General features: G+C 35.3%; 1 protein-coding gene across 1 annotated transcript in view; it reads left to right on the top strand.

Moving 5' to 3' along the window:
• Positions 1-2,144: 2,144 nt before the first annotated feature.
• Positions 2,145-22,986, top strand: part of LOC106457463 (regulating synaptic membrane exocytosis protein 2-like) — a gene marked incomplete at its 5' end in the record, with an annotated part of 64,042 nt that continues 43,200 nt past the window's right edge. The window contains 2 exons of the mRNA XM_022383417.1: positions 2,145-2,349; positions 14,512-15,856. Coding sequence (XP_022239125.1) covers positions 2,145-2,349; positions 14,512-15,856 — 1,550 coding nt within the window. The remainder of the gene's footprint in view (positions 2,350-14,511; positions 15,857-22,986) is intronic.

Genomic DNA, 22,986 nt, shown 5'->3' on the forward strand with positions numbered 1-22,986 from the left:
GTTTGTGCTTAAGTTTAAAACAAACAAACCTCCAAGCGGACTTCGGCCCCCATTCGGGAGAACTAGCTACTAGGTTGGATTTACCTTATGTGCATTCACCCAAGACGGTATACTATTATTATTTAAACTATAGAGATTTATTTCTAATTGATAAGTAGTTAATAAATAATTAATAAGCTTCGTATTCCGAAAATTGTTTAATCTCGAAATCTAAGTTCAATGGAGGTCCGGTTGAATCTACACTTTGATCAACGTGTGCTATTGGGTTATATTAGTTCCGGAGAATTCCACTTCTCATCAGTAACCTTGAACACAAGTTAACCACAGAGAGATAAGTTGGACCTATATCATAATGAAAAGTATCAAACATACAGTAGGTCTGATAAATAGTCGAAAAACCTATTGTATCAATCCTCCAGAATATGTATTTGCGTCACAACATATTTTCACTAGTATTTATCCCAATGTTTTGAAATCGAACAAGAGTAACGCCACACCGTACACGCACACTGCAGTAAAAATAAATCTAAAATTACTTCCGTTTTCATGAAGAATTAAAAGCGATTAAATCTTTATACAGAACAAAAGTTTGTAAATTTATTTGCTTTTAAACTATAAGTTTGAAAATCGTTTTTCGAAACACTGCTGTTTGTCTTACAGTTTACAGATATATAGGCGCACTTTGGCAAGCACTAGGGGATATATTTGTAAGTTTCAATATTATTAAATTTTTGAAACTATTCAATAAGAGACCTTAAGTACAAGTCACGAGCAGAACACGAAAATCAATTTGATTCGGTATATTTGTGAATACATCTTTAACTTTCTCATATCCATCTCCATATTTAATGTGTTAAGTGCTCTATCCACTATTTTATTTCTCTGTTTTTAATATTTAACTTAAAGGAAAGGTTTGTGTGTTTTCAGAAAACTAATTAATTTATCATAGAATTTCTACATTTTCTGTAAATGTTTATAGATTATAATTGTCATAATGTATTATGACAATAACATCAGAAGCAAGTTGAAAACGTGCTGTTTTCGGCACGAAACACTTGCTACCGTGTTTTTTTTTATTTATTTGTTTTGTTTTTAACGTCTTTCTGTTGCCATGGCAACAGCGACGGCCTCATTCTGTTCACAATCTGGAAGGTAAAACGAGAGAATAACTGGGAAATTCTTACAGAGCAATCATTTGGATCACATTCAGCTGTAGTGTGTTTTTGCTTTAAAAGATCGATAGTAGAATAAAATCTGTCTATCAATCTATCCATCTGTTGTCTGCTTGTCTGTTTGTTTATGCATTATTTCTTAGGCACATTTCTGTTTATTTGTCTTTCTGTATATTCTAATATCAATCTCTTTGCGGATATCTTTATTAGTGGTTGGTAGCCGTCTATCAAATCTGTTTGTCTGTCTTTCTTTCGAGTAGAAGCAATGCGTAAGTCTCTTGCTTGGGTACGCTATTCTGTCGCGTGGGAGGGTGGGACTGGGTTCGCACTGTTGGGAAGAATCACTTTGAGTTTCTATATAAATAAATTCTCCTCAGTGACCCTCTTTCACTCTCTCTGTCTCTCTTTCTACGTAGAATGTATAATAGTTTTAGTTGGTGAGAATAATGCCTTTTATACGCGACGCCCCTGCTTTGCTAGTAATACAGGTTGGTTTACCAATAGAACTTCACGAGGTAAATGAGTTTATAAGAACTTAAGAGCTAAAATAAAGAAGAATGTATCAACCTATCAACTATACTACATCTGCTATATCCAGTGCCGACGAGGCCTTTCGTCAATACAAGGGCTCATTCGACCAGGCTAGGATACAACAGACATCGTAGAGGTTCGAGACGTCGTTTATATCATCATTTGCTTGGTCAATAACCGTTTCGGTGTGAACTAGGTTAAGTTGGTGAACTATAATACTTATTAACTTATCTAAGTCATTACAAACCAGAATATGTTTTATTTTTATATTTTTCTTCCCGAATTCACTTTAAGAGGAACGTTCCCATAACTGAGGTGGTGCATGAAATTATATAATTTTCTAACTGAAAGGTCGTTACTCAAGACAAAGTTGTATTTCACAGTGTTTACCATAGTTTAATATCAAGGTTAATGATAAATTTTCTTTGTTCAATTTTCCAGGAAGAAACAGGAGGAAGTGCAGGTGCTCGAGTCGACCATCAGGAAACGTACAGAGGAACAGAAGGAGATGGGGTTGACGCTTGAAGCCACGTGCGAGATATGTCTCAAGACCAAGTTCGCGGATGGTGTCGGTCACGTGTGTCATTACTGTAGCGTGCGATGTTGTGCTCGTTGTGGTGGCAAGGTTACCTTACGTTCTAATAAGGTAAATTTACTTTTATTTATGAACATTCTACTTACATACACATGTAATAGAATTTTTGCAATGCTAGTTCTTATGTATTTTATTTCTAGTTTCACTGTAGTTTAGACCAGTAGAGCATTCTATTCGAAGTATTAAATATTAAAGGTTAAACGCACGCAAGATAATTTATGACTCCCACAATCCTCACGAATTTCTTTTTGACAAAATAATCATTAGAACATATACATAATATACTATTAAATACGGCTGTTTTCTTACTCATCAACGTGTTTTGTTTATTATTGCCATGTTTCTAAAAACTCAATACTCGCGACATCTGGTGTCCAGCGTGAGCTCAGTCAACATAGAGTAAAGGTTTTAAACTTACTTCAAAACTTGTGCAAGTTCTTCAGCCGCAGTATTGGGTAAACATTTTAAACATTTACCACAAACCGACAATGTTTACAACTGAAACAGCAACTCGACGAGCTAGTGTGCCCTAATTTGTCGACAAGTTTAACTAAAATAGAAATGTTTAGCTGAGTCGGTTGGCTGACTCGTCCGAGATATTTTCTTTCTATGTTTTTTGTTAGTATGAGTACTGTTTAAAAGTGTTTATTTTGTTGGACAGCAAAAACGTCTTCCAGCAGTTGTATTTGAAATAAAGTGTCATGTGGAGTTTGGGGGGGGGGGGATGAATACAACTACCTATGGTTTTTCAAGAGAATGTCACATGAGTCACGACTCTCTTGAACTATTGTCTGAAGTCTATAGTGCATTTTCCAAAACCAACATTATATTTGATAAGCAATGTAAGCCTCGTTGTTATCTAGTTGTACTGAATAGTTGTCTCTTGTCAAGTATAGAACTATTAGGCGTTACAGAACATGTATCGCAACTACGTGTCTCGTGGTAAAACTTTCCAGGTAATTTAAAGTAATGGAATCCTCGTAAATTTACAACGACTGCTTCGCAGAACTGCACGCTCTCCATGTTTTAGTTAGTGAAAGTTATCACTCAACATCAAAACACAATTTAATTGACTTTCTTGTCCTTTTTCCAAAGTGTAGAATGCTGTAATTACTGTCAGTGTTTGCATGAAACATTTGCTTGGAAGATAAATTGCAGCATTAAAACATTATTTTGTTTCACGATTAATACGAAATTCGAGGCCTTGTTTTGTTTCTGTTAAAATGGTTAAAGTCTTGTGTTTTCGTATTTAGAAGTACTTTGGAAGTTAAAATGTCTTTATCACTACTTTGTTTGTTATATTTTAAGGTTTGGTAATCACGGAATAAGCCGACCGTTACGCTTGTTCCTGTTTACATAGGTTTATCTCATCAACGTGGCATGTATTTCTGGTGAAAGTTAAAAACCACCATATAGATTCTAATTTTTTTAAAATCACAACTATGCCATGAGTTGTTCTTGTTAACGTTACATCTTGTCACCATGAATCATTGTTGTTGTTAATGTTACACCTTGTCATCATGAACTATCGTTGTTGTTAACGTCACATTTTGTCACCATGAGTTCTTGTTGTTGTTAACGTTGCATCTTGTTAGCATGAGTTATTGTTGTTGTTAAGGTTACATTTGTTAGCACGAGTTCTTGTTGTTGTTAAGGTTACATCTTGTTAGCGTGAGTTGTTGTTGTTGTTGTTAAGGTTACATCTTGTTAGCATGAGTTCTTGTTGTTGTTAACGTTGCATCTTGTTAGCATGAGTTCTTGTTGTTCTTAAGGTTACATTTGTTAGCATGAGTTCTTGTTGTTGTTAAGGTTACATCTTGTTAGCATGAGTTCTTGTTGTTGTTAACGTTATATTTGTTAGCATGGGTTCTTGTTGTTGTTAACTTTACATCTTGTTTGCACGAGTTCTTGTTGTTGTTAACGTTACATTTTGTTAGCATGAGTTCTTGTTGTTGTTAACGTAACATCTTGTTAGCATGAGTTCTTGTTGTTGTTAACATTACATCTTGTCACCATAAGTTCATGTTGTTGTTAACATTACATCTTGTCTGCACGGTTCTACAAAAGCTTATCGTATTTATTGTATTTTGTAAGTGTTCTGATACGTAAGCGTTTTTATTAATGGCTATCTTATTTAATATTATCTATTTTTTCAAGCAGTTCAAAGTCATGTTTGAGATTTCGATATTTAGAATTTATTATCATCTGTTATACGATGCAGTTCAAACTCATGTTTTGAGTCTTAAGTTCATTAAAGAATCAAGTATAAATTCTGAATTTCTCAGTCGGGGCACTCCAAGCCCATATTTAAGTTTTAACTATCAAGAGTCTACAGTAGGATTATTTTCAAACCGTTTGAGCTCATTTTAAGTTTTGAGTACCTACAAAACCTGTGGTATAGGAGAAAGTGTCATATTTGAATTATGAGTTTATTATTGGAAACAGATCACATTCATATTACATATGAATACAGAAACTGGAGTCTATAAGAAAATGTTCCATTTGAATTCTAACTTTCTTATGCTTGAGGTTTGAGCATATTAAAAACTTTTTATTTCTTTCGCTAAACGTTTCGTTTGTACAACTTCTTCAGGAGCGACATTCTACTTAAACTGTTTGGCTCGTAGTGACAGTAACGAGCGTTGAACTTTGAACTTTAAATTCCTTTCGAAATTTGTGGTCGTTTACTTCATCGTATAATATATGTCAGTTACTCTAGTCAGTAGTTCATAAAGTAAGCATGGCCAGGTGGTTAAATCGCTCGACTCGCAATCTGAGGGTCGCGGGTTCGAATCCTCGTCACACCAAACATGCTCGCTCTTTCAGCCGTGACGGTTAAGCCCACTATTCGTTGATAAAAGAGTAGCCCAAAAGTTGGCGGTGGGTAGTGATGACTAGCTGCCTTCCCTCTAGTCTTACACTGCTAAATTAGGGACGGCTAGCGCAGATATCCCTCGTGTAACAATCATGAAGTAAGTTCACAATACTGTTGGAGTTTTGAATAATTAGAATATTGTTACTGAATAATTAGGATATTGTTACTAAGTAATTAGGATATTGTTGTTGAATAAATAGAATATTATTTGGTAGGTTCTTTTAGAATATTTGGAAGAAAAAAAATAAGAACGCAAAATCGACGAAAGCATTTTATTTCTTGATCTTTAAGTTCTACAAGGGAACTTTACTCATGATCATTACCCAAGTTTAGAATAGACGCTAACACAACATTTCACTTATTTTCTCGTACCTATGGCACTTCTTGTATCTCTTGTACTTCGTCAAAATACAAACTTAATTTTGTGAAAACCGAGCTAATTGACTAATTGCCTGAAGTACCAGAACAACTGCCTAAGAAACTTGTTAGCTCAATAATCAATGAACTCGAGGCTAATTTGATTTTTATACTGCCCAAATAGTTTCCTAATTTTTTTAAATTCTACCCATCACATGATATGGTACTCCCTCTGGTAAAAATACTAAACACACGTTCACATTTAAAAAATAGCTTACAAAAATATATAATCTTCATCTATCCGAGATGATTCAAGCTCATGTTTGAATTTTGAGCATATTGTAGAGTTTATCGTCGTTTGAAGTTAAAGGCGATTCAAGGCTGTGTTTGACTTAGGGGAATGTAAAACCTAGGGTTAGAACTTAACTTCAGCCGGAATGTAGATTCAGTTCTCTTTTTTAGAAACCAGAAAAATCGTTCCAACTTTTGAAAATCTGATTTTTTTTGTTTGGGTTTTAAAGGCAAAGCTACACTATAGGTTATCGACACTGTGCCCACCGGATATCGAACCCTGATTTTTTCGCGTTATAAGCCCTGAAGCTTACCGCTGATCCATCTAAGAGGTAGGGAGCTAAAAATCTGACACTGCACATTATTATTTACGTTTGATTGCTATGATTAAGCTATTCTGATAGTTAATTTATGTTATTGTCGGAGTGAATACAACTATATAAAACCGCGTAAAAACTATAGTTTAAATAGTAGCTTGATAGAATCAGTGAAAGTTTTCGCTAGTAGTGCGTCTTGATTAGCTTGCACGTGTGCTATTCGCCCATTCTCTTCCCATCCTCTAAAACAATAAATCTGTTCCTTCGCTTTAGTACCAATTTTCCCCACCCCGTGATTTTAGTTTGAAAACCTTTTTAAAAATTCTCGAGGACAGTCCGCCCCTTCTCTAACTTCCCTTACCTAGAGTTTAAGTTATTTAAATTATTGTTCCTACACAAAGGGTCCCTCCCCTGCCAAGAGTAACTACTCCTTATTCTCCTCCTCACCTTCTTTTTCTTTATTTTCTTTCCCTTTCCCATCTTGCCCCCCTCCAGTGGCTGACTCAGCGGTAAGTCTGAAGACTTATAATGCTAAAAACTGAGTTTCGATACCCGTGGTTGGCACAGCACAAAGAGCCCATTGTGTAGCTTTGTGCTTAATAATAAACAAGCTTTTCTATTGTAAAACCTTACCTATAGTTTCCGGTTATTTTTATTATGGATGAAGCAACATTCCTGTCCCTGAACGTCCTTGAGGGGTATCACTCAACCCCGAATTTCTGCACTTTTTTTATGAAGCCCTGCATCATATTTTAGTTCTGAGCATTTAGAAATTGTGCTAACTCTTTTTCTTGTTTGAAGTAATTTATAAAAAATATTGTTTGAAATTTTGATTATTTTGAAATAATACTCATGTTTAAATTCTGATTATCTAAAATATATGATCGTATTTTATTTGAAGCAATCCACATTGCTGTAGAAACATCTTTCATTCCGTTGAATCTCATGCAAAGCCACGCGAGGGCTATCTGCGCGAGCCGTTCCTAATTTTGAAAGTGAAGGCAGCTAGTCAACATCATCCACTGCCAGCTCTTGGGCTATTCTTTAACAACGAATATTAGGATTGACCGCACATTAAAATGCCCCACGATAGAAATGGTTAGTATGTTCGGTGACAAGATCCCATCCCACGACTCGTAGATTGAAAGTCCAGCGACCTAACCACCAATCCAACGGTTACTTTCCCATGTCCTGAGGCAATTCAACTTAATGTTATGATGTGATTTATCTGAATCCATTTAAGCTCACTTCACAAGTGTTTTTTTTTATACTGAAGTTACTAAATAACTTTTTTTTATTATCAAAATACGCACGGATTATTATGTTGATATATTTTAGCAAGTGCGTAAAATTTATCATGAAAGTAAAATTATCGATCCAATTTTAAACTTAAATCGTAATTAAGGTATTTTCTATTATATCACCAACGTTTTTAATAAAAACTAACTTCTTTAATCAACGGAGACACTAAATTAAGAAATCAACAAATATTGCAATTTTGTTGTTTATAAATTTCAATTTATACTTTCAGTACATAGACTAACAACAATATTAGGTTATACATTTGTTGCTAAGCAATATGACATAAAAAGCCATTGTTGGAATGCATGTTACCAAAATGCACTGGCTTTTCTACATATTAGAAGTTGTTAATCTAACTGGCATACTACAGGGTGGATAAGATAAGTAATAATACCCAGATGCGCACCCTCAGGGTCCACTTAGTATGGGTGCAAAACTTCAGGTTTCGAGATTCTTTCCTCTTGGGGCTATGGTGGTCACACACACACAGACATGCCCTTTTATTATTATAGATATGTTCTTCGCCCTTTGTAAAGGTTGCTCGCTTTAATGAATTTGTCGTTAAGAAAATGAAGCTCGAGTGGCTAAATCCAAGTTGTTCGATAATAACATCCTGAACCTATTTACTAACAACTAAATACGTTTTTAGCAGGGCTACGGTTGTTCAATAGCTTCAGAAATGACAAAATTACTCCTCGTAATCAATTATGTGCTATACATCTAATATATATAGATATACTAACGAAAGTACCCGGCTTCGCTCGGGTTATTAGGTTGATACACTCTAGATGTCTATATCATTGTGTGTATTCTGAACTCATTTTAGCATAAAAGTATAACCTATATACTTTTGTTGCTAAACAACATGACATTGGAACGCATTATTACCAAAATGCACTGACTTTTCTATATGTTAGAAGTTAATAAATAAACTTAGTATTCCGAAAATTGTTTAATTTTGCAGTCTAAGTTCAAGAGAGGTCTAGTTCAATCTACACTTTGATCAACGTTGTGAAGTTCTAAATGACTGTGACCCGGGATGGCCAGGTGGTTAGGGCGCTCGACTCGCAATCTGAAGGTCGCAGGTTCGAATCCCCATCCAACCAAACATGCTTGCCCTTTCAGCCGTGAGGGCGTCATAATGTGACAGTCAATCCCACTATTCGTTGGTAAAAGAGTAGCCCAAGAGTTGGCGGTGGGTGGTGATGACTAGCTGCCGTTCCTCTAGTTTTACACTGCTAAATTAGGGACGGCTAGCGCAGATGGCCCTTGTGTAGCTTTGCGCGAAATTCAAAACAAACAATCAAAATGACTATGGTAATGTGATGATTTTTCGTAACAAATGTTTTAAGTCGACGAAATCACATAGAAGAAGTTTTTATTTTGCAGCTTTATTCTGTTTAATATTTTCTATTGCTGCTATGGTTTTCATTTCTATGAATCTTTTCCGTCTTAGTCATAATACTTTATTAAAAGACGTAGATTGAAGTCGGTCGTTTGGGAAGTGTACATCACTGCAATGGTTGTACCTCAAATACCGTGTATTATCTAAGGAAAAAAAAACGAAATTTGATTGTATTTAGTTGCGTGTGAAAAAAAAACCCTTCAGAAATGATCTTTTTATTTACTTGTTGCAACCACATCTGTTTCTCAAAAAACGTCCCCTAGTGGGTCAACAGTAAGTTTACGGACTTACAATACTAAAATCCGGGTTTCGATTCCCCTTGGTGGACAGAGTAAAGATAGCCTATCGTGTAGCTTTAAAATAAGAATAACTACAAGTATATATAAATTTTCCTAAAGCTGCCTTCACTTTTGACTATAATTTGGTTGTAATTACACATTGTTCACTATCACATATAATTCATAATGACTGAATGCCTTCCTCCACAAACGAAAATCTTGGAGTTTGAATTCGAACATAAAACTAATGCCAGAGTAATTTCCTTGAACCTAAGTGAAATTTATTTGTTATTACCCAAACATTTATAGTTGCACTAATGAACCATGAGAAAGGCTTAGATTTAAAAAAAAAACTCTCAAAGTTTAACTAACTACTACAAAAAGCCAGATACAGTAATTCTTTGCTCCACCTTTTACCCTAATTTTGTTTAGGCAAAAGTTTAAAATTATCAAACAAAACTTAAGAAATCAACTCAATATAAGCAACACACGAACTGTATTTTTACTTTAATTTTTTTAATGTATTTATTTATTTTTTTTAAAAATTCTCCCTCAGACGATTTTTTGGGCGCAGATTAGACCTGTGGTAGACCTCTGTATTGTCAGGCTGGCGAGATGGGTTCGAATTCTTGCGATATCACAAAATATTCCACGCACTTTAAGCTGTAGGTGCATTATAAGAGCGACAGTCAATACCTAAGTGTGGGTGTTACAGTGCTGCTTTCTGGCTGTCTTCCCTCCGGTTAGTACTTCAAAATTAGGGACCGACAGATACCATTAGTAGTTTTGCCATAAATACAAAATACAAATACTTTGACCGTGACCTACAACAAACTACTGTTGTCTTCAGGGGCATATTAACTAATAGGCTTTCAAAGCCTTGGCCTAGAGTGCAACAATTTGAGGGGCGCCTCTTAGGGAAAAATTTCAAAGTAAGTTTAATAAAAACAAATTTCCATCCATTTACTTGCATTTTAATTTATTTGTGTTTTTATATTGGTGGATAATTTTCATGGTAAGTAAGTCGAGAGGGAAGGGGCGCATTTAAAATTGTGGGCTTAGAGCGCCAGCTAACCTTAGTACGGTGATAAGTCAGTCGAGAGGGAAGGGCGCATCTAAAATTGTGGACTTAGAGCGCCAGCTAACCTTAATACGGTGGTAAGTCGGTCGAGAGGGAAGGGGCGCATTTAAAATTGTGGGCTTACAGCGCCAGCTAACCTTAATACGATGGTAAGTCAGTCGAAAGGGAAGGGGTGCATTTAAAATTGTGGGCTTAGAGCGCCAGCTAACCTTAATACGATGGTAAGTCAGTCGAGAGGGAAGGGGCGCATTTAAAATTGTGGGCTTAGAGCGCCAGCTAACCTTAATACGATGGTAAGTCGGCCGAGAGGGAAGGGGCGCATTTAAAATTGTGGGTTGGAGCGCCAGCTAACCTTAATATGATGATAAGTCAGTCGAGAGAAAAGGGGCGCATTTAAAATTGTGGGCTTACAGCGCCAGCTAACCTTAATACGATAGTAAGTCAGTCGAAAGGGAAGGGGCGCATCTAAAATTGTGGGCTTAGGGCGCCAGCTAACTTTAATATGCCATTGATTGTGTTCCTATGATGTTTTGTTTGTTTGTTTGGAATTAAGCACAAAGCTACACAATGAGTTATCTGTGCTTTGCCCACCACTTTTATCGAAACCCGGTTTCTAGCGTTGTAGGTCCTCAGACATACCGCTGTGCCACTGGGGGGCTCCTATGATGTTATGACACATAACTGTAGTTATATAGCCATGAGATTTTAACATGTTATTGTTTTATTACGGTGATGCGTCACTACATGAAAAACATGTTATTGTTATCACGTGATGTTTTCGTACAAGGGAGCAAAATGTTGTTGAATTATCGAACAAGAAATCCGATAACTCTTTCGGTTAACAGGTTTCTTGTTTGGTGACTTATTTATTTTTTGTAATTCTCTATGATTTTTTAACATTGTGTGGAAAGAAACGCAGAAACATGAACGCTTTCGTAAAATGGGTTTTCCTTAACCCATGTTCTATTTACTCCTAGTGAAGAAAAGTCCAATTTTATAAAGCACTTGAGTTATCGGGTTTTGCCTCTGGTGCTAACTTGTTTTCTGTTGCTCATGGGTGGTTTTGAATATCACGAATAATTGTATTACCGTACTGTTTTTGGTTGTTTTACCAACATGAGGTTTTGGAATAATATACCGTTGTTGTTCTATTACCACGATGTTTGAGTACAGGATAACAATCTGTTTTTGTATAACCTTAAAAGAAATCCTATAACTGTCGATTATCAGGTTTCTTGTCTTTCGATTTTATCCTACGTGATTTATCAGAATCATGGGTGTAGAACCATGATTTTTATACATGAACAAATCACTGTCGATGTAATATCTTTTTATTTTTTACAGTATATGACATAAAAACAATTGTTGTAGTGCAGTGATATTTTGTCGGAACGTGAACAAAACACTGCTGTTGTTGTAGTAACGTCATATTTTGTTGCTACATGAACAAACACTGTTGTTCTAGTACCGTGATATTTTGTCCGTATACGAACAAACACTGTTGTCCTAATACCATGATATTTTGTCGGTACATGAACAAACACTGTTGTCTTAATGCCATGATATTTTGTCGGTACATGAACAAACACTGTTGTCTTAATATCATGACATTTTGTCTGTACACGAACAAACACTGTTTTTCTTGTACCGTGATATTTTGTAATTAGGCAGCACATTACTGTTGATTTATCACAGTGTTTCTGTACATTGACAAAAACATAATGTCACAACAACCTGTAATATTTTGGTAATATTTTAGTACCTGGACAACACTACCATTGTATATTATAGTGTTTTAATATATTTCTAGTAACGTACAAAAATAGTTTATTAACAGCGTAATAAGTTTATGCAATTATTATAATAATAATATTGATAATATCATAGTCCTAAAAATTGGTTATACGGTTTGCGCACGCCACAGTTCTGTAGTTACGTCAGAGTGTAGATATTAGGGTAAAAGACAATAGTTTTTTTTTTACTCTGATGTGTGACTACGTTGTTACCTAGACCAACATGGCTGACAAAGTAACACCGAACCGGAACCTGAAAATATGGATTTATTTCCGAAGCTGAATTCCTCATCGTTCATATTCAAGATAACAATTCCCCACAATATTAGTTGTTGTTTTTTTAATTATTAAAATGAACAATACTAGCGATACCAAGATAAGAGTGGGTTAAACTAAGTAACCTGAATGATAAAATCTTATAAAGAGTGATTGTGATAGCGAAAATATGTTTTAGTTAAACAAGCCCGTATAAATATGCATATCTTTCCAACAGGAAATAATTAAAGACCCCAGTAGCTGAAAAAACAACAACAATAAACCATCTTAACTGTTTTGTCATAACCAACTTAAAAGCTAATTAAAAAAAAATGAAATTTGTTATTGAATCGACAACTATCTATTCTAGCCGCCCCTAATTTTGAAAAGGAGTTAATGAAAATCATCCATCGCCAACTTTTTGGATATTTTCAGTCAACGAATAGTCACATTATAATGTTACCACTGCTGAACTTGATACAAAAGATATGTTCAGTTCAAAGTAATTATGTAAACAAACAAACAAACATTTATATATATATATATACTATGCTACTGAACACTAATGGTACTTTGAGAAAAAGTAAGGGTCATGTTTCAACGTTGGTATTTTAATAAGGAACGAACCCACACTTGATGTTAATCATGACTTTGGCTTTGTTACTAACACTTTTCACCAACTGTTGACACACATCTGATGAAACATATCGCCTTTACTCCTGCGAAAGAGTTTCAAGTTTAGTAATATTTCAAGGTCTGTCTAGAAGGCATAGCATGGTGCATTATCCAATCAAAGCATCAAGGACAAAATTGTCCAGAATGTCACAACACAATCAGCCATTCGATCCTTTTTAAACGACTATTAGTGGACCAAGTTTAACGCTCTTGGTGTACTACCCTTCACCAATATATACGATTGGTGATTAAGACTACAAATTAATACCCAAGGAGTGTTTTCCAGGATACCATCAAGTCCAGACTATTTTTCTTGAGAAACAGGGTTCATTGCTCACTTCGAAGGTTTTTCTTTTCTTCTTCGCCCTACTATCGCGTCCCAAAGAACCATGAGAACTGCAACTGTTCGTGAAATCCGGCAGCGTATAGTTCCATGCGCACAGTAGGTGTGTTAGCATGTACTCCTGAGCTGCCATTTCAGCCAAAGGGCAGTTCTATTTCATAACGGTTTTCACAATTCGTAAGGGTTAAGGAATTAAAAATATTGAGTGGTAGGCACAATTTTCTTGTCTTCCCTTTGAGCAGCATGAATAAAATAGAATATGAATATGAATAGAAGAGCTAAAATGTATTGACATGTCGTACAAGTAATGCTGCATTCAATAACTATTCCTATTTGAAGGTCCAGAACTCCAACTTATCCAAGAGCTTGTTACCTCGTGAAATTCTTGACTCCAACCTATCCCGAAGCTCACTACCTCATGGAATCCCCACTCTAACTTATTACAGAGCTCGTTGTCTTGTGGAATTCTGGTTCCAACATATCCTGGAGCTCGTTACCTCGTGGAATTCTGGCTCCAATCTATCCTGGAGCTCGTTACCTCGTGGAATCCTGACTCTAACTTATACCGGATCTCCTCGCTTAGTGGCTTTCTAGTTCCAGTTGCCTATCTGATCCAACTGCTGATTTTTATAAACCCTACACAGTAGTGTCAAATAATAATAACACACAGTATAAATTTCCACAGGGGAAGAAGAGGACGAAAACCGTCCAATGTTGAGACCATCAGAATTATTTAAATTACATTTAATTCTGTCATAACACGGTAATTTCAATAAACAAATCCTCATTTTATAGTATGCGACGTTTTTATAAGAAAAGTATTGCAGGATAACATAAAGACAGTTTGTTTGTTTGTAGTTATGCACAAAGCTACACAATGGGCTATCTGTGCTCTGCCCACCACGTGTATCAAAACCCGGTTTCTAGTGTTGTAAGTCCGCAGATATACCCCAGTACCACTAGGGGGCCAGTTGTTTCAGTATAACGTGTTAGAGAACAAGACTATAATTCAATATTTTAATAGGGAATTCTTAAATTTTAAGAAATATGTGGAAAATCTTATTATATGAGCACAACTTTATGTTCTTTTTATTTTGTAGTAATTTACTTGTTTCAGTCAAGTTTGAGTATGTGTATGATACATTTTGTAAATATTGTAAATATTTTGCGAGTAAGTTTGTTAATGTGTTACAAATGCTTGTATTGTTTTCCTGAACTTATAAGTAAATCAATTTTTTTAGGTTATTTGGGTTTGTATCCTATGCCGCAAGAAACAAGAATTGCTCATCAAAACCGGACAGTGGGTACACAGCAATCTTAATAACAACGAAGGACAAAGTCTTGAATCAAGTCCTAGCTCAGAGACATTTATCGAACATTCTGATTCTAAGCAGAAACAAGAAAGACGACCTCGTTTAGAGAAAGCTCGTAGTACGGACAGGGAAAGCATTCCGCAGGACAACCTCAGTTCACTCCATTCTGGGGGTGGACAGTCTTTACCTGGAAGTAGGCGTGGCTCATTGAAAAGATCAGGAAGTTCCAAAAGTCGGGAACTCCGAAGACAATATTCACAAGAAGAAACGAGTCAAAGACAAAACGTCGCCGATCGACACACTAGACGTTCGCTTGAAGCTGGGGATGCGATATTACATGAAAGGGGAAATTCCATTTCTGAGAGAAGGTCACCATCCAGCAGTGATCGCCGAAGAAGACGACCTGGTTCAGAGCTAAGAGACGACGCAGCAGACGAAAGACATCACCGACATAATCTAGAAAGAGGGCGCCATATGCAGCGAGATGGCGCGCGGTCTAGAGACCCTTCACTGTCGCCACCTACGAGGAATGACGCTGAACTACGTGAATCAGAGTTGGTAAGATCGCGAGAGTCATCTCTTCGTAATCGACGTAGAGGAACTCGAGAAATTAGACGTGAAGATATTCAGTTCTCTGATGCTGCGAATCGAGACGAGTACAGAGCCAGAGATAGGAGTTCTAGGAATGGGTCCTTGGAACGACAACCACAACAGACCAGTGAAAGTGAGAGAGAACGATCTCGCGATGTGCCCATCGAAAGAGGGCGTGGTAGTAATTACTCCCATGTGTATGACCGTGAAAGACGACGTGACCCAGAAAATAGAAATCGTCGAGATTCTGGGAAAGCTCAGGATCTTAGAGAATCTCATCATCAAAAAAGGTTTTCAGAGCTTGATCACTATGTTGATGAGATAGTTATACATCCAGAAGACACACAGAGTCGGCACATCTCAAAAGTTTCAAGAAGCAGTGAAGAGTGGAGAAAGGAAATGTCGGGATTCGGTCCCACATCAGTTTCGAACGCGGACACAAGGGGGCGCTTTAGCAATTATGTACGAAAGAAAGGGGATCCCAGAAATGAATCATACGGTTCTGAACAATCTGAATATACGAGGTCTAAACCTCATAAACACAGGCGTGGAAAAATACAACGCCAAAGGTCTTCAAGTAGTTCGGATGACGAGATTAAAACAACTCCGGATGACGAGATTAAAACAACCCCGGAATGGTCCAGTTGCGATGACGGGGATATTGAAGGTGTCATAGAACAAGGTAGGATTTATGTGAAAAGGCATCAATTTTTATTGTGTAGGTAGTTTGCGTAATCGCAAGTATTATAAAAGAATCTATTAATATACATTCGCATCTATTTATCTACCTATTTTTCTGTCTGTCTTCCTGTTCTGCTATTGAAATACAATGTCTTATAAAACATCATAACCATTGTTTCTAATTTGGGAAATTTTGGTCGTTATACGAAACTGAACAACGTCAGTAGTTAGTTTTCTCGGTCCATGTTCGGAGAATTGAAATAAAACTTGCATGTAGTTACTACGTGCAACATTTATTTCAAATTGCAGTTGTGTTTCTTTCAATATCTGAAAAAGGTCTATGTTCAATCTTTGGTTTAAGTGGAAATGATACATATATATAATAAATCTCGATTAATTTTTTTAACATTTTGTTTTTTCATGAAACTCATCTGAAAAGCATATCCAAAATGAAAATGGCCATCTTACCCCACCTTCCCCTACAAAGAGTAGTAGGGTCAGAAACCTTCTATGTGTGATAGAAACCGTCGTACACTGAAAGGGAAAAGATAAAAAAACAAAACAATATATTCAGAATTCAATAATTCATACCAAAAACCAACGTCTGAGAAAACTGTATGATCTGACATGGTTGTCTAAGATAATCGACCAAGTTTTGCAAATTATTCTGGTTAAGTGAATCAGATTGAGTTATTTTCCCATTAAGGAGGTTTATGTGCGGAAAAAGCACAAAGAAGCATATACCCTGTGTACTTGATTCCAGATGTAAGGTGTCAGGCGGCTAAGTTTGGTGGGCTGTCTATATTTGTGATGGACTTATACCAGTTATTTTTCTGAATAACATGACAACAGTTATTCGCTATAAATATCTTATTTTGTCATACTCTTATTCCCTGGTGTTGATATGTCTTCAAAAGACAACGCCTCTGGACCATAGCGTCCAAGTCTCGAAACGTAATGGTGCTGAACACTCAGCATTTTCAGCTGAAGACGCGTTATAAAAGTAACAGCTAATCCCATTATTCGGTTCAAAGATCCATACAAAGACTTTTAGACGGTGGGTGCTACTAACTGACTGTTTTTCCTCTGGCCATTAATTCAAAATTAGGGCGGCTATACCTAAACCCTGGAGTCCTCTGGCTTTGCCATTTAGCCCACGTGTGCTTAAGGTGACATTTAGGTAAAAAATTATAATTCCTAAAGAAACTGTAGGCGATTTGTATTCTCGAGGAAAATTGTTATAAAATATTTGCATTCGATTTAAATATGCACATAATGAGCATTTTATTTATATGCACTAATATTCTAAAACATCAACTACTAATGGCACTTGATTCTCATTCTTTCCCATATCCTTTTTCTTTTTTTGACCTGTTTTATTTTGTGATGCTCTTTCAGCTTCAGTTTAATTGTTATATTTGTTCTAAACATTGTTATACTCTCAATTTCTATGCGTCTCTTCCTCCAATTTTTCACATTCTTCTTTATTCGTCTTTCCTTGTATTCGCCCCCCCCCCAGTGGCACAGCGGTATGTCTGCGGACTTACAACGTTAGAAATCGGGTTTCGATACCCGTGGTGGGCAGAGCACAGTGAGCCCATTGTGTAGCTTTGTGCTTAACTTCAAACAAACAAACAAACTTTCCTTGTAAATCTGCCTTCTGTCAAAAGCTTAAATCATAGCGCTATTTATTTTGATAATTTTTCAGAATTTTGAAGGTTAACTCACAATTTTTTCTTCTCTTTTTATTTCCTTTTCTTTTCTAATCAGTCACTTCCCTTTCCTCCGCATGGCTACAAACGAATCTTTACATTTTCATTGTGTTTCTGTTCTTTGATTTATTCCTATATTACCTGCTTAGGCTTTCTCTATTATTTTTGCATTTTACCTTTCCTTCTCTTTTTGTTTTTATTTTCTCTCTGACTCGCTAGTTCCTACGTACCAGGCGTGATCTAGTGTTTGGCATAATCAGACTGTGAATCCGGGTGTTTATGGTTTGGGGAATACATGCGCTATAAAAGCGGCAGTCAAATCTATTCGGTCACACAAGAATAGCCAATAATGGCTGTTGTTAATTGGCTTTCTTCGTCTACTCTTAGTCCATTAGGAACGCCTATGCACATATAGAACTTTGTATAACTCTGCACAAAGATTTTGAAACAAACCAGGGACGTGTAATTCATAGAGCTCAAAGCCCGATATTTGTTAGAAGGATAATATTTGCGTGTGACAGTTATTTTTTTCCTCATTTATTTTTGATAGATAATAAAACACTCCGTGTGAATGTTTAGAGAGCCACGAAAGTTCCTAAAAATTCTGAACTGCGCAAGTGTAACACATACACGAGAACATTTAAAAATGGGCAACTAAACTTTGAACCAAAACTTTATACACAACTATTCGTATCCAGTGAATTCGTAAAGTCTCTATCACATGTACAGTAGTGAAAGTATCTAAATGAATCCAACGATATTGTGATATTAACGTCTACAGTAGGAGCTAGTAAAGTGTGACTGTCAGTTCTAAGAAGAATATACAACAACAACAAAATTACAGAAAGCTTCAAATTGTAACACATCTATGGGCATGTACATATCAAACAAGATTTTACTTCGTGACAGTATTGATGTAAACCATCATTTTATTTTTTATTGGTTAGTTCGTGCGCGGGGTATTTTACATACTGCCTGTAAAATTCTTATGATTAAATGTAAAAATACCTAAAATACATAACGAATATACATGAAGACCGTACATGTTAAACGCGGCATGCGCCTTTCCTAACAAAACCGAGCTGTCAATGACATTGTATTGATTGTTCACTGTTAAATAAAAACAGAATACTAAAAGTTAAATTCGACTTTTTTGCGCACATTTTGTACAACGGGGAGGGGGGCCAAATATTTTTTTAAAAAGAACAAGTACATATTCCTACCCCTTTTTTTCCCTCGAGTAAGAAACATTTTTCAAAAATTACACACTCTTGCAAACAAATTTGTCTATCTGTTTAACGATTTTTTTATTTCTCTCTCTCTCTTGTTTTTGTAAGTTATTTTATCGTTCTTCATTTTGAATTTCTTTCTTACACTGTGCTTCTTCTTTCTTTTCATCTCTATCCCTATCACATTTGCAGTCTTTCTTTCCATTCATTGTATTTTCTTTTTTCTGTTTGTCACCTCAACGTTCTTCTTTTTTTCTAGTCCTGCTCTCTCTCTCTCTTTCTTTTTCCACACGATTTTCGCAAGTTCCAAACTTCATTCATCTTATCAGCTCACTGCATTGTTCTTAACCGAACGTTTAGCCGGCTATTGTTCGATAATAACAGGTAAGCTAACAGCTGCAGTTCCAGATAAAGTTTTATGGCAGTATTGTCTCAGCTTATTCAGTCATTGATGACGAACAAACGCTGATTTAGTGGATAACCGTTTGAATGCTACTTATGAATGTCACGGGGGCCAATTGAAAACCGAATGGATCATGTTTAGACTAGAAAAGAAAGAATATGTCTACACGGAATTAAGATCAAGTATTTCAAACAAAATAAAGAAGCTCATAGAGTAACTATAGAAGTAGAAAACTATTTTGAGAAAACATGCGCATTAAAGGACAATATTTCAGACAACACTGGAACGTATTAATTTATTACTTTGGTTGTTTTTTAACACATTGTATTTAGCCGTTATTTTAACATAAGCTAAAAAAAAGCGTCACTTGTGTATCTTAAATGAATACCATGTTTCTGAAGTCGCAGCGTAAAGGTGATCTAAACATATCTTTTTTGTACAGCTATTCGTTTATGTGTCTATTTATCAAACAATTTTTCAAAATTATTATCCTGATCATGTATACAGTTTCAAAACTGATGCTGTACTTAGATTATTTAGTTAAAAGGCCTCATTCTACTAATAAGTTGAAGTGTTTTTGTTGTTTTTAAACAAAAGGTATTTATGTCTTTTCATCATAAAATGTAAAAGACTAATCATATTAAGTCTTCCTTCGGCTTGCTTATACTTTCAAACAGTGTTTGTTCAGAAATAAGCATTTCTTCACGTATATGACGCAAACAAAATTAGCACACTACGTAATGAGAACGTTAGAATGAATCTTTATGGTAGAGACAGCTGCGAATGTAGAACTCAAAGAACGATGTTAATACACGACTTATCAGATTTAATTTTTATTCCCAAGAATCAAGTGTGAAATTAAGTTACAACTTAAAATTTAGGAGCAGATATGTTCTTAAGATCTACAACTAAAACTATTGTTTACCGACTGCACGTGAAAAGGCTTGTAATAAAATAGCCGCGGAACTTGATCTTTTTTTTTTTAGGCAGGATTAGAGTAAATTAATCCATGAGACCTTTTTTTCCTTTTTATTAGTTATATTTTTATACGCCAGTAATATCAAGTATCGGGCGCTCGTATACTCGATTCGATTCGATTTTATTACTCACCAGGATCTCTACCAGACTACCCTCAAATTGAAATTATTTTAGGCAGAATTAGAGTGAATTAATTTATGAGACCTTGAGCGTGGTCAAGTACATCAGTCGAAAAGGTTTGACCCCCTGAATCCAAAACTGTAATTGGATCTGAAATCAGTCAAGAGATGACGGAGCTAAAGGTTTGGACTTAAAAACAAAACAAAAACGGAGCTATTTTATGAGCCGCTATGCCGCGGCTAACAGTAGAATAAAAACAAACCTAGGGAGGCAGCATTTAAATCTTGTCTTTATAAATTTGGATTTTATTTTGCTCTTCAATCCTTGATTATAGTACAGAACTATAATACAAATCTAAGATGACTCGGTTAAAGCATACAAATAATTAAAGAAAAAATAGGATTTATATAAATGATTTCAAATTTGAATATCACTCTAATTAGTACGCTGTTAAAATTAGAGTTTATGAACAATATTATTTAGCCACGTGTACTATCCAACAAGCATGTAAAGTTACCTTGTCAGGTGGTGAAGACCACAGCAGATATAGTGTAACCATAGTAACGATAACATGAAAATGGTGATATAAAAACGCTTCTAGCATTATAATTATAAAAATAACTGAAAGCGATAAACTGCTGCCAGTAAAATAAAAATATGGTAGCTTTTTTCTCCGTCACAGAGACACAGTTGCAGCCAACTGAGTATTTAAAATATCACTCAAATCTGCAGCAAACTGAGTATTCAAACTATCTTTCAGACTTGTAACTAAGTGAGTATTCAGAGTAACTTTCGGATCTGTGGCTAAGTGAATATTCAAAATTTTTTTCAGATATGTAGCCAACTGAGTATTTAAAGTATCTTTCAGCTCTTCAGCCAACTGAATATTCAAAATTTTTTCAGATATGTAGCCAACTGAGTATTTAAAGTATCTTTCAGCTCTTCAGCCAATTGAGCTGAAAGTATCTGAGTATTTATTGTATCTTTCAGCTCTGCAGCCAACTGAGTATTTATAGTATCCTTCAGATCTGCAGCCAACTGAGTATTTATTGTATCTTTCAGCTCTGCAGCCAACTGAGTATTTATAGAATCTTTCAGCTCTGCAGCCAACTGAGTATGTATAGTATCTTTCAGCTCTGCAGCCAACTGAATATTTAATGTATTTTCAGTGGTTTATCTTCAGATTCTCTGCGAGATTTTTAAATAAAACTGCTATTTGCAGTCGAATGTGCTATGAATTATTACGTCTTGTTGTGTCTATACGTCGAGTATAATATACTTTATATTATTTTTAATAAACACTGTTAAGATATATTTTGTGGGTAAGTAGATTCATTATCTTTATTTCACAAAACTGAAATTTAAAAGTAAGCAATCATAATTGCTATTTCTACATCAGTTAGCGTTACAGTCAGTAATATCAGTATGATATCTCATCAAATAGCAACAGTCTATTTTACAAAAATGTATACTACACTTTGAAACCATTTAAGAAGAGGCTTGCGTAGACGCTGAAATTTTCAAAATGAAGATTTCGTTTTAAACTGAAATAACACACTCTTGTAGATTTTTTTTCCATTTACAAAAAGTTACTCATGTATTAAATTTTAATATTTTATAGTGTTGTACCACAGACCAGTTATATCATTCATTTCATTGCCTCAAAATATAATATTTGTGTGCTCACATCTATCCAAAAATGGCAAAACAAATAAATTGAAGTGATAATGAAGTCTAAATGCTTTTACATTTACATTCAGTGTGATAAATGTACTCTTGAGCCAAATGGAGAGAAATTATTTTATATTAATTCTAAATTTACCCGTGGTAAAAATAAAATATTTATTCATTATCTCGAATTCTGTGTAATGAAATACATCTTTGGGAAATTGTAAATTTACGTTTGAGAATCAATTTACATAAATAGCATACACGGAATCCACACCGTTATCCATTTTCGATAAGTATTTTTATAACTGTTAAGCATCTGTATACTTAATTGTGTGTTGTCATCTGATACTTCACAGTCATCCTTGAATTTTCAAATAATGATCCTTTATACGTAAGGTTTAAGATGTTGCCCCCATTTTGGAACATAAAATCGAATTATATTTAATTCTACGCCCTTAGAGCATTACAGTGTGATTGTTGACTCTTTTTGATCAAACATACATGTGATATTGATAGAATTTAGTAATGAATGGCCAAGTCTGCCTTCTGTGTATTCAGTAATATTACTAGTATTTAGTAATAGTCTGTTACGTAGAATGAAAGGACGTTGATATTGTTCGTGATGTCAATGATACACCAATCATTTCCTGTCTAAAATTAGCGATATTTAGTAATAGTCTATTACGTTGAATGAAAGGACATTGATATTGTTCGTGATGTCAATGATACGCCAATCATTCCCTGTCTAAAATCACTAAAATTAGCGATATTCAGTAATAGTCTATTACGTTGAATGAAGGGACATTGCTATTGTTCGTGATGTCAATGATACGCCAATCATTCCCTGTCTAAAATCACTAAAATTAGCGATATTTAGTAATAGTCTATTACGTTGAATGAAAGTGCGTTGAGATTGTTCGTGATGTTAATGATAATTCAATCATTTCCTGTCTAAAATTACTAAGATTACCGATATTTAATAATAGTCTATTACGTTGAGTGAGAGGGCGTTGAGATT

Source organism: Limulus polyphemus, unplaced genomic scaffold (genome assembly GCF_000517525.1).
Source record: "Limulus polyphemus unplaced genomic scaffold, Limulus_polyphemus-2.1.2 Scaffold335, whole genome shotgun sequence".
Lineage (NCBI taxonomy): Eukaryota > Metazoa > Arthropoda > Merostomata > Xiphosura > Limulidae > Limulus > Limulus polyphemus.